At 41.1% G+C, this 14,561-nt stretch overlaps 1 protein-coding gene across 1 annotated transcript in view; it reads left to right on the top strand.

Annotated features, from left to right (window-relative positions):
• The window catches only part of mgat4a (alpha-1,3-mannosyl-glycoprotein 4-beta-N-acetylglucosaminyltransferase A), a 30,922-nt gene that overhangs the window by 13,966 nt on the left and 2,395 nt on the right, over positions 1–14,561 (top strand). Inside the window, exons 2-15 of the mRNA XM_080902362.1 lie at positions 1,874–2,041; positions 3,320–3,460; positions 8,782–8,915; positions 9,030–9,076; positions 9,217–9,330; positions 10,200–10,275; positions 11,511–11,625; positions 12,102–12,232; positions 12,325–12,432; positions 12,510–12,584; positions 12,708–12,826; positions 13,815–13,893; positions 14,215–14,275; positions 14,441–14,553. Of these exons, the coding sequence (XP_080758488.1) occupies positions 1,874–2,041; positions 3,320–3,460; positions 8,782–8,915; positions 9,030–9,076; positions 9,217–9,330; positions 10,200–10,275; positions 11,511–11,625; positions 12,102–12,232; positions 12,325–12,432; positions 12,510–12,584; positions 12,708–12,826; positions 13,815–13,893; positions 14,215–14,275; positions 14,441–14,553 (1,481 nt within the window). The remainder of the gene's footprint in view (positions 1–1,873; positions 2,042–3,319; positions 3,461–8,781; positions 8,916–9,029; positions 9,077–9,216; positions 9,331–10,199; positions 10,276–11,510; positions 11,626–12,101; positions 12,233–12,324; positions 12,433–12,509; positions 12,585–12,707; positions 12,827–13,814; positions 13,894–14,214; positions 14,276–14,440; positions 14,554–14,561) is intronic.

The following is a 14,561-nucleotide window of genomic DNA, read 5'->3' on the forward strand; positions in this document are numbered from 1 at the left end:
AACAACATGGTTCTGTGCAACAGAGTAGCCAGGCCAGAGTGGATGGACAATAGCTCAGTGAGAGAGAGAGCGATGGAAAGGGAAAGATAAAGGCAGGGGTTTTCTTTTTTGTTGAAAGGGCACGCTAAACCTATGAGAAGAAGAAGATCAGAGACTAGCCGACGCACGCACGCACGCGCGCGCGCACACACACACACACACACACAAACATGTTGGGTGTTGCTATCCTTTGACATAATGCTTTCCCTAGCCTCTTACCCTAACCATCAAAAATGAATGCCTAACCATAACCCACATTTTGAGTCTGAAAAATGCCTTCAAACTTGTGGGGACCTGGATTTTGGTCACTGTGAGGCACAAATATAGTCAATTTCAGATTTTTGGTCCCCACCAAGAAAGGAAAAACCGGTACACACACACGCCAGATATTTTCTTTGTAGCCTCTCTCTAATCTTATAAATTTTGAAACAAAGTAAAGTCTTTACTGCTGCTTATACCAAACTATAGGACTTGCAATGATTGGCATAAATGTAGATTTTAACCAACCAACAGACAACTAAGGGTGTTCGCAGACTGACTAACTTGGTTAACTCTGTGCTTTAGTCTGATTGCACAATAGGAGGCATTTGAGTTAGAGAGAAACCTGAAAGTCAAGCTGGTGCAGAGTAAGCTTTGCACTGTGACTTCTGTATAATGTGGTCTCAGTGCAGTTTGCGGTGGACTTGGAAGTCTTCCTACACACCACTCAGCTTCATTTGTTTTCTGAAAGCAAATGGACTGTTGTGTGCTGTTTGTGGGCGGCTCAAGAAGGGATCTGATCGATCACTTTCAGAGATGTTGATGCAAATCCTTTGTTACCGGTAGTTCTGAAAAAGCAGATGGCAATGTTATCTAAACCAGAACAGTCCCCATAAAATATAATGTAAAAACAGTAAACCTCGAAATACACACTGTCCTGCTGACAGTCAACCAGAATTAGATTTTCAGACACAGGTCCTGACCGTTTCCTGTTAAAGCAAGGGGTCATCACCACAACAGTCCAAGAGCATTACCTGTCAGTCTACATTACATCATGTCATACATACGTCATCTGTAAAATGTCTTTGTGAATCGGAAATTTACCAGAGGTATGGATCACATGAACACAGATTCTGGTTAAAACTCTGAGGCTTTGTCAGTGTTGTATCAAGAATGTTTCTTACAGCTGTTCCCTTTTTCTTTCCAGCTTCTTGTTTCAAACTCCTACACACACTACTCAAAGTCTGCCCCATGATGAATGATTAGAAAGACAGTTCTGTTCAGTTTTTCGCAGTAAATTACCTCTAAACTTCATGAGTAAGCATGGGGGTATTTCCAGTAATGGCGTGATCATGTGTTGGTCACAGATTTGAAAGCTGGGTTCTTTTGCAAGTTCTTTAGGTCCTTGCACCATCGGAGCAAGCAATTTTTTTCCTGATTTTGTTTTTGCTCTCGTTTTTATTTTTTTTTGTGGTGTCTCTTTTCCTTCCTCTTGAAACTTAAACATTCACCGACCTCTAAACCTGTTTGGTAAACCAATTCAGAAAATGATCAGATTAGATCTGTCTTTGCTGGTCAATTTAAAGGTTTTATGTCTGTAACTATGCACATATTTTCAGTTATTATTAACAAGCTTACCTCCTTGGTATAGGAATTGATGCCTGGGGTCGGCATTTACTCATTTTTAACATCAGTGCAGGTTCTTGCCTAGCTTAGCATTAGCATGTTGTCTGTGCAGATGTTTTCAAAGAGTGGAAGTTGTGTTAGCAAGTTGTGATTAATTCAGTGAAAAATTCATTACATTTCTGTATATTCTCACTTGCTAATGTCTCCTAATTTTTTCCCCTTCATGTAGAGAAGCTGATAGCGTACCAACGGGAGTTCCACGCTTTGAAAGAGCGCCTTCGTGTGGCAGAGCACAGGACGCTGCAGCGTTCGTCGGAGCTCAACAACATTCTCGAGCAGTTCAGACGCGCCATTGCTGAAACTAACAGCAGCAAAGATGCCCTCACAAACTTCTCAGGTAACAGAAGTAACTGTTTTTACTCATCAACATCCGGCTGAGCTTTCAGTCATTTGCGTGCAACAGATGTACGAGTGTTTGTGTGTAAAGTCTGGAAAATTTCAATAAAGCGTCACCTTTTATCTGCTCTGCATCTTCTGCTTATTGCGTTAAGCTTAAAATATCCTGCCCTTTTAGATGTTTTGTGTGATTATTATGACAGTGCTGTGGGAAAGTACCTTTCTTTGTCTAGCTCTAGACTTTTGAATGTCTCCACTCTTCAGGCTAGATTCCTAAAAAAAAAAACAACAACCCCAGAAATAAAAAAACAAAACAAAACTCCTGCTCTTCTTGAGCACCACTAGTGTTAAGCAGGTTGGTGTTGTTCTGGCAACTGAACAAAAATGGGGAACATATTGAATATTTACGTTAGTGCCACTTCACGCCCAAGCAAAACCAGCTTGTTGGAGTGGCTTAGCATCAGTTTCGACCTCAAGTGACTTTAGATTCATGGGCATGTGTTGGTTTCCTGTCATAAGTTAGTGGAAATTTAATTTCCTCACTGATAGAAAGCTGCTAGACTAAAGTAACGTCAGACTTAAAATAGAAACTGAGTACAACATGTGAAATATTCTGAGATCAGGCTGTACATTTTCTAAGACGTACTTCATTTGTGAAATTTTCCTTGATCAATTTCAGATAGACAGACTCATCTCTCAAAACCACCAGGTGGGTTTAAAATCTAGGTGGGTGAAAGACAGCAGTCAGACAGAGAGATCCAATCATGTTGCTTATTTTATTTAGTTAAATAAGTAAGTGAAATTTGTTCTTGAAACACATTTATACATGGAAAAAAATCTGTCCAAAGGTGCTGTACAAAAGAATAAAAAGTGAGTAACGTACAAGATTACAAAAAAACCATGGATTAAATACAAAATAAAACAACATGGTCAACAGATTATGAACCCAAGAATGCCATAAAATACAAGTAGGTCTTTAACCTAGATTTAAAGATGGCAATATTTGGAGAATTTGCAGCTTTGTCAGTAATCCACATCAAAGTCATTTATTCTGAAGAGATGACGCTTCTGTTGCTTTTTTTCAGTCATTAAAGTGATTGTAATGGCAGAGATATGCTATCGAAGACAATCAAAATAAGGGATGACATACTCCCATCTCCCATCAAGAATATCATTGTTACATGATCTGTGTGTAAACAGTTGGGTCATGTCTCTTAAATGTTTCATGAAAATGAGGAAGAGCGCTTCACTTAATGTGTTTCTCTGTGCTTGTTTTCAGATGAGACACAGAAACTCCTGAAGGAGTTAGCAAACAGGAAACCTCTTCAGGTGCCAAATATCTACCACCACCTGCCTCATCTCCTCAACAATGAGGGCAGCCTGCACCCCGCAGTGCAGGTTGGTCTTGGCCGCACTGGAGGTGAGAAGTGCATACCTACACTGCAGATTCAGTTTAATGTTCCTAATTTACAAGGCTTTCTGTTTTGTTTTGTTTTTCTCTGCAATGTGCATTGCATGCTTATCCTGCATAAGCACAGCAAACCCTCCAGAGATCCTCATTACACCAGAGAGAAAATCAAGTCTCAACAAGTTTTCACTCTTTGACTAGTTCACAACAAGTACCCATCTGGACTGAGCTATGCAAAACAATATTTGCACAGTTGGAGATAATTGTAGTCCGTGTTTGATTTTTTTTGTAGTCTAACCGTTTAGATTCAAATAATTTCACTTTCACATTACCCTCCTTTGTTCCTCTGACTTATTTCTTCACTTGCTTACACATTTTTCCTGTTTACTTGTATAAGCCACCCGAGCTACATACATTCTGGGTTCTTATGAAAGAGCTTTAGAACAGTGTGAAGATAGTAATCAATAAACATACCTGTGTGTATCAGCCCTGCCCCCGTGTGTGTCTGTGTGAGTACAAGGCGGATGAGTACCGGTACATCCTGATGAGTAGGAACTGGAGAATTGTTGTTACTTTTTTACTTTCACTTATCTTTTTACTTTGGCTTTGTAAGTGTGATAGTTGGCCTGAGTGCCAAACAGTTCATTTGATGTTTTCACATTGCAGTTAATGGCTGGACAAATTTAGATTTAAGACATTTTAAAGGAAAACAAAACAGGGACAACTCGGAGAAATAGTTTACTTCTCTCTGGCTGCCTGCCAGGTCAGTGGTTAAGTAGCGGAAGGTATGGTGGCTCATAAGCACAAAGCTGATGGAACGCTAAAAGTACATTAAAACTAAAGCCATATGTTCCTTGATGCTAAACTACAGGAGAAAAGTTTAAAGCTGTTTTAATCTGCGTCCTTTGGCTGGTGAGAAGGTGACCCTCAAATTCCAAGTGCTGGTCAAATAAAGCACATGTTACATAATAAGGTACTACATTAAAGAAAAAAGTGCAAATTCTGATGTTGCCATCTCTTGGTTGTTACCACCCCATCTGATGTTTCACAGATTGTATATGTTACCTGCATTTTGGCTTTCTTTTAGACATGAGCCTTCCCACTGATGATGCTGAGTTTGTTGCTGCCTGTTGTCATCCTGTCACCAACTTTCCCCTCTAAAGTGCTGTCAGTTGTTTTCACTGGAATGCACAAATGAGCTGGAGTTGTTGCTGCTGGGAAGTAGTCGCTGATCTGTGCGCTTGGTGGGTCACAGAGACAAATGACTCCACACACGCTTTCTGCCCCTCCACTAACCATGCATGTCATATGGCATACTTGGCTGGCTGCTGAGAAGTTTTGTGTCACGATACCAACAATGCCTTTAATGCCCCTTCTTCTCTTAGTTTGTTATTTTTAATCTATCTTAGCTTTTTTTTTTAACCCTTCCTTTTGTTTCTTTGCTACTCTAAGCATATCTGACATTGGGATAATTATAGCTATGAAAATTAGGACATGACACTGAGCGAGGATAAGAGATGAGGATGAGAGAAAGAAACCGTTGAAGGAACCTCTGAGACCTATATGATTGGAGTGAGACCTGCCTGAAATCCCTTCAGACAAAAGTCAACAAGAGTGTTACTGTAAAAGGAGCCGTGCCGGGTCACACATATGTAGCCTTTAGCAAGTCATCTGCTTGTCATCTTGTGCCGTTACACAATGACTGCTTTGTCCGTTGCTAAGCAACATCAGTTATACACTAGTATTTGCTTCTGCTGACCATCTATTTAACATGTCACAGGCTACACTTGAAGACCTCTTTTCATCCTTTTTTTCCAGAATGAGAAATTTCTTACAGTGATCTCTGTTGCTGCTCGGTTGTTGATCATAGGAAGTTATGTGTTTCTCTTAGCACACACGCTGTTGTTTTCTTCCTCACAACTGGAAAAAACAAAAAAGCAAAGTAAATTACCTCGAGGGCTAAACGTAACTTGCTTCACAGATCTCTCCGATACTGTTTGACGCTGCCCTGCTTGTCTCTGTAAACTAGGCGTGATGCAACAAAATGCTGAACAAACCACATCTTTGCATGTTTTATTCTTTGCTCTTTTGCCTGGATCACATTTTCATATAAACCATGTAAAGCGGTGGTAAATATCAAGTCTGTGTTCAGTGGGATCTTAGCTGGGATCGTAGTTCATTATTGTGGCTCAAGAGTTGGCAGTTTGCCTTGTAATCGGAAGGTTGCCGGTTCGAGCCCCGGCTCGGACAGTCTCGGTCGTTGTGTCCTTGGGCAAGACCACCAGAGGGCCCGGTGGCGCCAGTGTCCGGCAGCCTCGCCTCTGTCAGTGCGCCCCAGGGTGGCTGTAGCTACAATGTAGCTTGCCATCACCAGTGTGTGAATGTGTGGGTGGATGACTGGATGTGTAAAGCGCTTTGGGGTCCTTAGGGACTAGTAAAGCGCTGTACAAAATATAGGCCATTTGCCATTTAACATTTCATTAAACAACACAAAACCAATTAATTTAGTGTTAGCTCTAAAGATTTTTAACATCCTGTCATATCTGCTTCAGTCATATCCACTTTTACACCAAGGACTGGGGTTCAGCCAAAGTCCTTCTAAAGAGCACATCCTGTCACTTGGAACGTCTGCAGGCAGTTATTTTGAAGCATTATCTAAATTAGCTGATGAAAAAAAAAAACAGTTCAGGGCGTGTGCAGATTTTAACCCAAGGCAAGTGTTAAAAAGCTTTTTTTTTTTTTTTTCATCTGTCAGGCTAAGTGGAGACAATGCTATGGCATAGACATGCATGGCTGGCCCCAAAACCGTGCCATTGGTGTTTACTGATCATGCCGATAGAAGCAGCAGGGTGAATTGTGAAGTATACAGGGCTATCCTGTCTGCACAGGTTCTGTCAAATGTTGGAAAAGTGATTGGAAGGCGCTTCTCAGTAAATGGATAATGACCCAGTGCATACTACAAAACCAACCCAAGAGTTTCCATTGCCAAGTCAGTCATCTTATCTCAAACCCAGTACGACATGCTTTTTAGTTACTGAAGCAATAAAAACCTGTAAACAAGCACCAATAAAAGGTGGCTGCAGTAAAGGCCTGGCAGAGGATCTTAAGCGAGGAAACAGAGCACTTGGTGATGTCCATGGAGTCTAGACTTATTTATTATTATATTTGTATTCTATATGTATCCTCTAAATAAAAAAAAATAAAAAAAAGGGGGAAATGACTGAAATCCCTGAATAGGTCAATTAAACATTTTGGGAAGTTCCTTGAATTAAAGCTTGAAGGCTTCACTTTGTCACATATTGATTGGTTGACTTTAAAGTTCACTATGACAGTGAACAGAGGCAAAAGTAGAAAAATTGTGCATTTGTCCAATAAAATATGGCCATAAGTGTACATATACCTTTTGTCCCAGACTTGGAGAGTAATGGAACAAATAATGCCTTATTTGTAGATATAGTTGAAGACCTGCTTTTCTTATATGCATGCTCTGTCATACGCAGTCCTTTCACTGCTGTGCCAGAAGCAGACAGAAATGCTTTTTTTACATGAAGGAGATGAAAGGGTGCCAGAATGATGCGGGCGAGCTGATCAAGGGACATGGGGAGGGGGCGACGCTGGAGTCGGGCCTGTTCGTGCTGCACTCGCATGCATTATCACTCATTCACTGTCTGCCATCCTCTCTTATTCTGCCACTCTCTGTCTCTTTTCCTTCCTCCCACATTCTCCTTTCATCCTCGACCTACTTTCTTGGTAGTGGTGGTGGGTGTCGCTATATGACATGGAGCTCCATGTGAAAAACACAAAGCAGAACTGGGACAGATTCTCCACGCTCTGGAGCAATCTCACTCTGCTCCTCACTTATCCACACCTCAAGTTTGTTTTATGCTTTTGTTGTAGCCCCTCGTGTCCCCACATTGGCTCAGTTAGCATGGTGCTCCCTACAAATACACCCCTGCATACACACAGGTTCATGCACATAACATGACGTGCACTTCAGTCATAATTTTTTCTAAGAGGTCTCTTGTAACTTTCATGAGCACTGTAGCTCTCTGGGAGCTCCCAGAGAGCTCTGGGATGTTTTCCTCTTGGACATCGTTGTACAGCTTATGTAAAATACCCCAAACCTCCTTTATGTGTGAACTTGGGATTTAAATGCAACATATGCAATATAGACATAGAAAGCTGAACATAAAAAAGGGGGCATACAGATGAATAGCCATTTTCGTGCTGCAGGAAAACACAAATTATTTGTCAGATAGCCAGCCTGATTACTTTCACACCAGTGTGGGCTTGCTGTACACTTTCTGCTCACTCATTTTATCATTATCATGTTCGCCAGAAAAGGTGATTCGTGTGTCCTTCAAAGTAAAATAAACTGCTTTCAGTCTGGTGTAGATATCGGCAAATATCTCGATAATAAAAAAATAACCCTGTTCAATATCAGCCATAAAGAGGTCATACAATTAAATTTCCTAATGATCTTAATGTTGTTAAGATATTAATAACAAATGTTAATAAATGTTTTAACGATTTAATTAATGTTGATCAGCTAAATGTAATGTTAGTTGATGTCATTTCTATTGTGGATGTCACGTCTCCTTCTAATTGAGGGCTCACTTAGCTTCATAATTTGTGACTGGTGTTTGTTTCTTTGTTTATTTTTAATCTTCTCCCAGCATATGTAGTAAATTAACTGATGACAGTTTAGGTTGGCTGCCATACATTAACAGACTGGGTTTACCAGCTTATCAAAATGTGAAATTTTGTTTTTATATTACCATAACTATAACTTTTAGATTATTCATATAAAGCAAAACCCTAGAATATATGAGGTTATAAAAGTATATGATTAAATCATCAGCTCTACTTTGTGGCTTTGTTTCCTTATTTCTCTTGGCTTTGCCCTGCCTTACTTTTTTATTTAATGATTATTATTTTAACTTTAAGAGTGTTCTACAGATCCAATGTTGAAATTAATGTCACATAATAGAAGTTTATATATTATTTTAACCTATGTCTAAAGTCCACTAGTTTTTGCCTTCACACAGTAATTTGGGAAACCTTTGCCTTTGAGTTAGTGTTGATTAAAGAGAACATTTCGTTAAGAACACAAAGCATGGTATTGCAGATGCATTACAAGCCGTCTTCATCAGTCATCCTTCCCACTGACATCTGTCATTGTGGGCATGAAGTGCTGTTCATGTGGCTTCAGGCCAGTGTTGGCCTGTTGTCTAACAGCAAACTTTATTTGGTTTTGGATCCACTTGATTAAACCGCCACCTCTGCAGCCCTGGACTCTTCTTGTTTCTCACCTGTCTCCGTCTTCCTCCTAGTTACCATGGTGATGGGGATCCCCACCGTGAAGCGGAAGGTGAAGTCTTATTTGTCAGAGACGCTGCGCTCGCTAATAGACAAGCTGTCACCGGAGGAAAAACTCGACTGTGTCATTATAGTCTTTGTTGGGGAGGTGAGATTTTCGCATTTATAAACCATGAGTCATAGCACCGTGTTCTGCACAGTGAAAGAAAAATTATTCTAAAAGGTCTCTGTCTGATATGTCTTTATGCTACGATCGATCCAGACTGACCTGGAATACGTTCACAGCGTGGTTGCTGGCTTGGAGAAAGAGTGAGTATATTTTTCTTTTTTTTTTTTTTTTTGATGGGTATAAACAAAAAAGTATAAATATTGTTAAGGACTGAAAAGACTGTAAATGCGTGTGTGTGTGTGTCCCATATTTGATGTCACAAATGGACTTCATTCCCCAGGTTTTCTACAGAGCTGAGCTCAGGCTTGCTGGAGGTGATCTCCCCACCAGCTTCCTATTACCCCGATCTCAACAACCTCAAAGAGACTTTTGGAGACTCCAAAGAGAGAGTCAGGTATGGAAGTCAGAGCTGTGACACTGAATGAGGGCAAAAATGTGATGGCAATTATTATGGAAACGGTGGAGAAATCAGCCCTGGGAGAATGAAATAGGGCAGAGCTGTGATGAGGATTGCAGAAAAACTATAAAGGATGAGTCAGGGGAAAGTAGGAGGGGAGAGAGCAGGCGAGAGCTTTTAGGTAGGTTGCGTAGGTACTTAGTATTCCACAGACATTTCTCAAAGTCAGATCAAGGTCATCAGCAGCAGCACCCTCTGCCTCTGTCTCTCTGTAGTGTTCAGCTCTTGTTATCCTCCCTACTCATCTTCGCTTTGTAGTAGGCTAACAACTGGCTTCATTAAAAATCTGTTCAAGCCAACACTTGTGAAGACTTACAATACACACTTGAATAATAGGACTGTGTGTTAGGTTCATTTGTGGGTGTTTGTTAGCACTGATGCTTCTGATGGGGATATAAATAGTACAGTGTGTTGTTGAACATGCTCGCTGTGGTGTGTTGTATATTACACACTTATTTTCTGTGTGAGTGTGCATCCATGCCCTCAGCCTGTATCTTCTCTTGATCTTTTTATTAATAGTATGTGTATGTATATGTGACAGTGCATGTGCACCCTCAGGCACCTCCCACACAAGAACACCTGCTGCCTTCAGTCAATCTGCAACACCATGTAGATCAAACAATTAGTGTGACAGTTTGGTTCATCAATTATTCAGAGTCTGCTGCTGCAACTTTGTGTGTAGCCGAGACTACAGCTTTGCTTTCTGCATGTAAAGCAAAGTGTCTGACATGCTGCGTGCACATATATGATATTCCTGAGAAGAAAATACAATAATCTGTTTGTTTGTTTTTAATATTTTTTTTTAGATGGCGTACGAAGCAGAACCTGGATTATTCTTTCCTCATGATGTATGCTGTAAGCAAAGGAGTTTATTATGTCCAGGTATGTCTTTGGTGCAGTAGCATGTAAAGCTGAGCACACACTTTGTTCAGTTCTGGTATTGGTTTGTTACTGGTTCGGCCCGGGTTCGAACCCAGAACCTTTCGGTACATGTCCCTCTCTACTTTCCTCTCTACTTCATTGTTTTTATTAAACGTTAAAAATAGAAATATTTTTAAAAAAAAGTTCATCAGGAAGAACAGTGCAACATGTTCATATTGACCTTTGATTATCTGTTTTATCCAACAGTCCAGTTTGGGCTTTAGAATCAAAAGTGAGGCTTTACGTGCTCTGAAAGTCATTTAAAATTATTCTATTTTATCGACTTCCAAGACTAAACTTTCTCCTTTTCTCTGCTACGGCAACACTGAGGACACAGTCATCTTGGTTGAATAAACTTTATTGGAATTTCTGTGTAAGCCTTTGACCTCTTTCACTTCCACTCTGAGCTCCACGTCATTGTTGGTTTGTTGCCAGCAGAAAAGACTCCGGCTTTGGCCTTACAGGGAGGCCGATTAAAAGGTGTAGTGCGTAATTAAAATTGGATGGTGTCTGCCCAGATTTAACAGTTAATCCTACTAGCATGCTATAGCTTATAGATAAGAACTGAAGCAGAGCGAATGACAGGGTGTACCAAAACAAACATGTATCACACTGGAAATATACTGTGCTCAACAATTTAGGCTGACTATGCAAAATGTTACACACTCAGTTCCCAGATTTGGATGGACTGCGATGTATTTTTTGCAAATGTGAAAGCCTGTTTTCATGCATAGTAAGGAAACAGGTTTTCTTTTATCAATGAAAACCAGGTCATTTTTCAGAGGCACTATGGTTTATTGTTGTAGCTAGGTTTACTTAGTAGGCTGATCCTCTTAGATTTCTGCAGCCCTGAAGTTAAAGTAGATGTCACATATGGGATTTGATTCTTATACAAGCCATTCAAAACTGAATGTAACTGCTGTGATCTTTTATCTTTCTGTCTTCTTTGTGCGATGTGTCATTTCCATACTGTGCTCTCACCTGAAGGCAAAAGGTACTGCCTAGCATAGCGTCGCGCTACTCTAGTTTAGTGCGCAAACTCAGAAGTGTTTCTTAACTGAGCTCAGAGAGCTGTGCTTGTGTGAAAATAGAAGAGTCTCCCTCCTACTATTCACCCTCTATGCCACAATTAAAGCCCTAAACTTTAAGGGTTTCTTCTGTTTTACAGTCTGATTTTCCTGTGTGTGTTTGTTTAGCTGGAGGATGACATTGTGGCCAAGCCCAACTACTTTGCCACCATGAAGAACTTTGCCCTGCAGCTGTCTTCAGAAGACTGGATGATCCTGGAGTTCTCTCAGCTTGGCTTCATTGGTACTACGCATTAAGCACTGAGCATCCACCAGTGTTCTGTCAAAACAAAGCACAGTCAGCAAAAACACATTTGTGATAAGGCATTTCCATCCTGTAGCACTTGATTATGACAACAGTGAAATGAAATGAAGCACATTGGGAGCAGCCAGTAAAGAAAGAGGAAAGTGATATTGATCACTATGGAAATTAGGTAGTTGCAATAAGCAGGAAAAAACAAAAGTAAATGAGGAGTGGGTACGTCTTTAGCTCATGTTGCATGCCTTTTAAGATTTTTAGAGAATTGAGGTTTCCAAAACAGTATTTTTACTTTCTTGCTGTATTAATTCCTGTTGATTTGCTCTGTTTTTCTCTTGTTTACTCTGTACCAGAAAGTCCCCTGAGCCCTTTTCATGCTTTAATCATCTTGCTGCAGATAATTTGTTGCTAATGAGCTTCTGTGGAGGATCAATGAATGTCTATAAACTTGTTTCCTACAGGAAAAATGTTCCAGGCTCCAGACTTGAACCTTATTGTTGAGTTCATTTTTATGTTCTACAAAGAGAAGCCCATCGACTGGCTGCTGGACCATATTCTGTGGGTCAAAGTCTGCAATCCTGAAAAAGATGCGGTATGCATTCTACTTCTACTACTTGTATGAATGAGAGAAATAGTCTAGCAAAAATAGGTCTTACCATTGTTCTCCTGCCACTTCCCCCCCAGAAACACTGTGAGAGGCAGAAGTCCAGCCTTCGTGTACGGTTTAGACCTTCACTATTTCAGCACGTGGGGCTCCATTCCTCTCTCGCTGGAAAGATTCAGAAACTTACGGTGAGTCACGGGTGTTTATTTTCCACAGCAGTTGAAATGTCTTCCTGTGTAGAAACACTTGTTTCCTCTTTGTGTAGGACAAGGACTTCCTGAAGCCCCTTCTGCACAAGATGCATGTTAACCCACCTGCTGAGGTCTCCACTTCAATGAAGGTATCACTCTGGAGTTTTGGTACCTTTGTATTCATTGTATAGTTACTAGTAATAATTACAGATAAAAATATAATTAGCTATTTGCAAAATGATGTGAGGAATAAAAGAGCGTGTCTCTTTCAGGTTTATCAGGGTCACACGTTGGAGAAGACGTATCTAGGGGAGGATTTCTTCTGGGCCATCACTCCTACTGCTGGAGACTATATCCTGTTCAAATTTGACAGGCCTGTTAGCATAGAGAGGTAAATAAAGAGCTGCTTTATTTGTGTGGTTTTTACCCCTTATTGCCCCAACAGGCAAGCCACGTGGACATCCAAATTTGCAAACAAGGTGTCATACTTTTCAAGTTTCAAATTAATACCATAGGTCCACCTAATAAAAATGACCTTGACCCCAAGGTTAGAGATCAAGTTTAGAGATAGTGTTTATTCAGATTTAGCTTTTGTGCTTTCTGTGCAGTGCAAATCCAAGGAACGGGATGAGCTAATGAGAGTACGAATGGGGGCGATCGTGGCTCAAGAGTTGGGAGTTCGTCTTGTAATCGGAAGGTTGCCGGTTCGAGCCCTGGCTTGGACAGTCTCAGTCGTTGTGTCCTTGGGCGAGACACTTCACCCGTTGCCTACTGGTGGTGGTCAGAGGGCCCGGTGGCGCCAGTGTCCGGCAGCCTCGCCTCTGTCAGTGCGCCCCAGGGTGGCTGTGGCTACAATGTAGCTTGCCATCACCAGTGTGTGAATGTGTGTGTGAATGGGTGGATGACTGGATATGTAAAGCGCTTTGGGGTCCTTAGGGACTAGTAAAGCGCTATATAAATACAGGCCATTTACCATTTACTCTAAATGAAGCATTTTCAGGCCGGCTTCCTACTCTCTGTGGAGTGAGGGTAGAAAGGGAACAAGGAGCTAATAACTATACTGGCAGGTTTAAGCAGAGCAGACAGAAATATTGCATTTTATAGTATTTAAAAATAATAGTAATGGCTTGAATATGAAATCTAAGAAACACCAGCCTGGACATTTTAACCAAGCTGGTGTACCCAGTTGTCTCAGCTCAGATATAGCGTGCAGCGGGTTTGTGTACTTTTGCATACCCAAATTCAGCCGTCTTGGCTCCCAGCTCCAATTTGACAGACTGTGTGCATCTGTGTGGCTGGTACCATTGGGGAGAAAGAAAGTGCAGGGATGCTTATCCATGAATGACGGCGCTAAAACATGTGCTTGATTTGACTGGCAGGTTCCTGTTTCGCAGCGGTAACCAGGAGCACCCAGGGGACAAGATCGAGAACACCACGGTGGAAATACTGCCCGTCTCGGTATGAAAACACCCACACACACAGACTCTTACACACGTCTGCCACCTTTCTCTGGTGCGGTGTGTGAATGGCTCTGATTAGATTATATCGAATGGCTGCTCTGAGGGACGTGGGGTATTGATTATTGACAGGAATGTGAGTGTGACAGAATCGCATACTCTTCCAGAGGTGATTCATTCTGACACTGTGCGCCACGCTTTGAGAACTGTTGCCAACATGTCTTTGAATGCAGCTCAAATGAGAGTCATCATTAAGATTATAAGATGAGTGTTTTATTTCATTTCATTTCGCTGTCCATCTGTTGTTGCCCTCTTATGTTAGGAAAGTGGACTTCAGACCAAAGACAAGTACAAGCGAACTGAAGATCGCTTTTATAGGATCGGTATGTGAATGTAATGAATTGCTACATGCTGTTTAAATACATGTTTTCTAGTTAGCTTTAGCATATTGGTTTAGAAAATATGTGTAAATCAGTTAAGGTTAAGGATCGTTTTTGCCTCTGATCGCTTACAAGTTTTGAGGTGTGCCTGTTTATTTAAACACACAGGTCAGTTTGAAAAGGGTGTGGCCGAAGGGGCTGTAGATCCTTCGCTGAATCCTGTTGTTGCGCTCCGACTTTCGGTTCTCAAGGACTCTGCTGTGTGGGCCATTCTCAGTGAAGTAAGCCA

Source organism: Rhamphochromis sp. 'chilingali' (genome assembly GCF_963969265.1).
Source record: "Rhamphochromis sp. 'chilingali' genome assembly, chromosome: 14".
NCBI lineage: Eukaryota > Metazoa > Chordata > Actinopteri > Cichliformes > Cichlidae > Rhamphochromis > Rhamphochromis sp. 'chilingali'.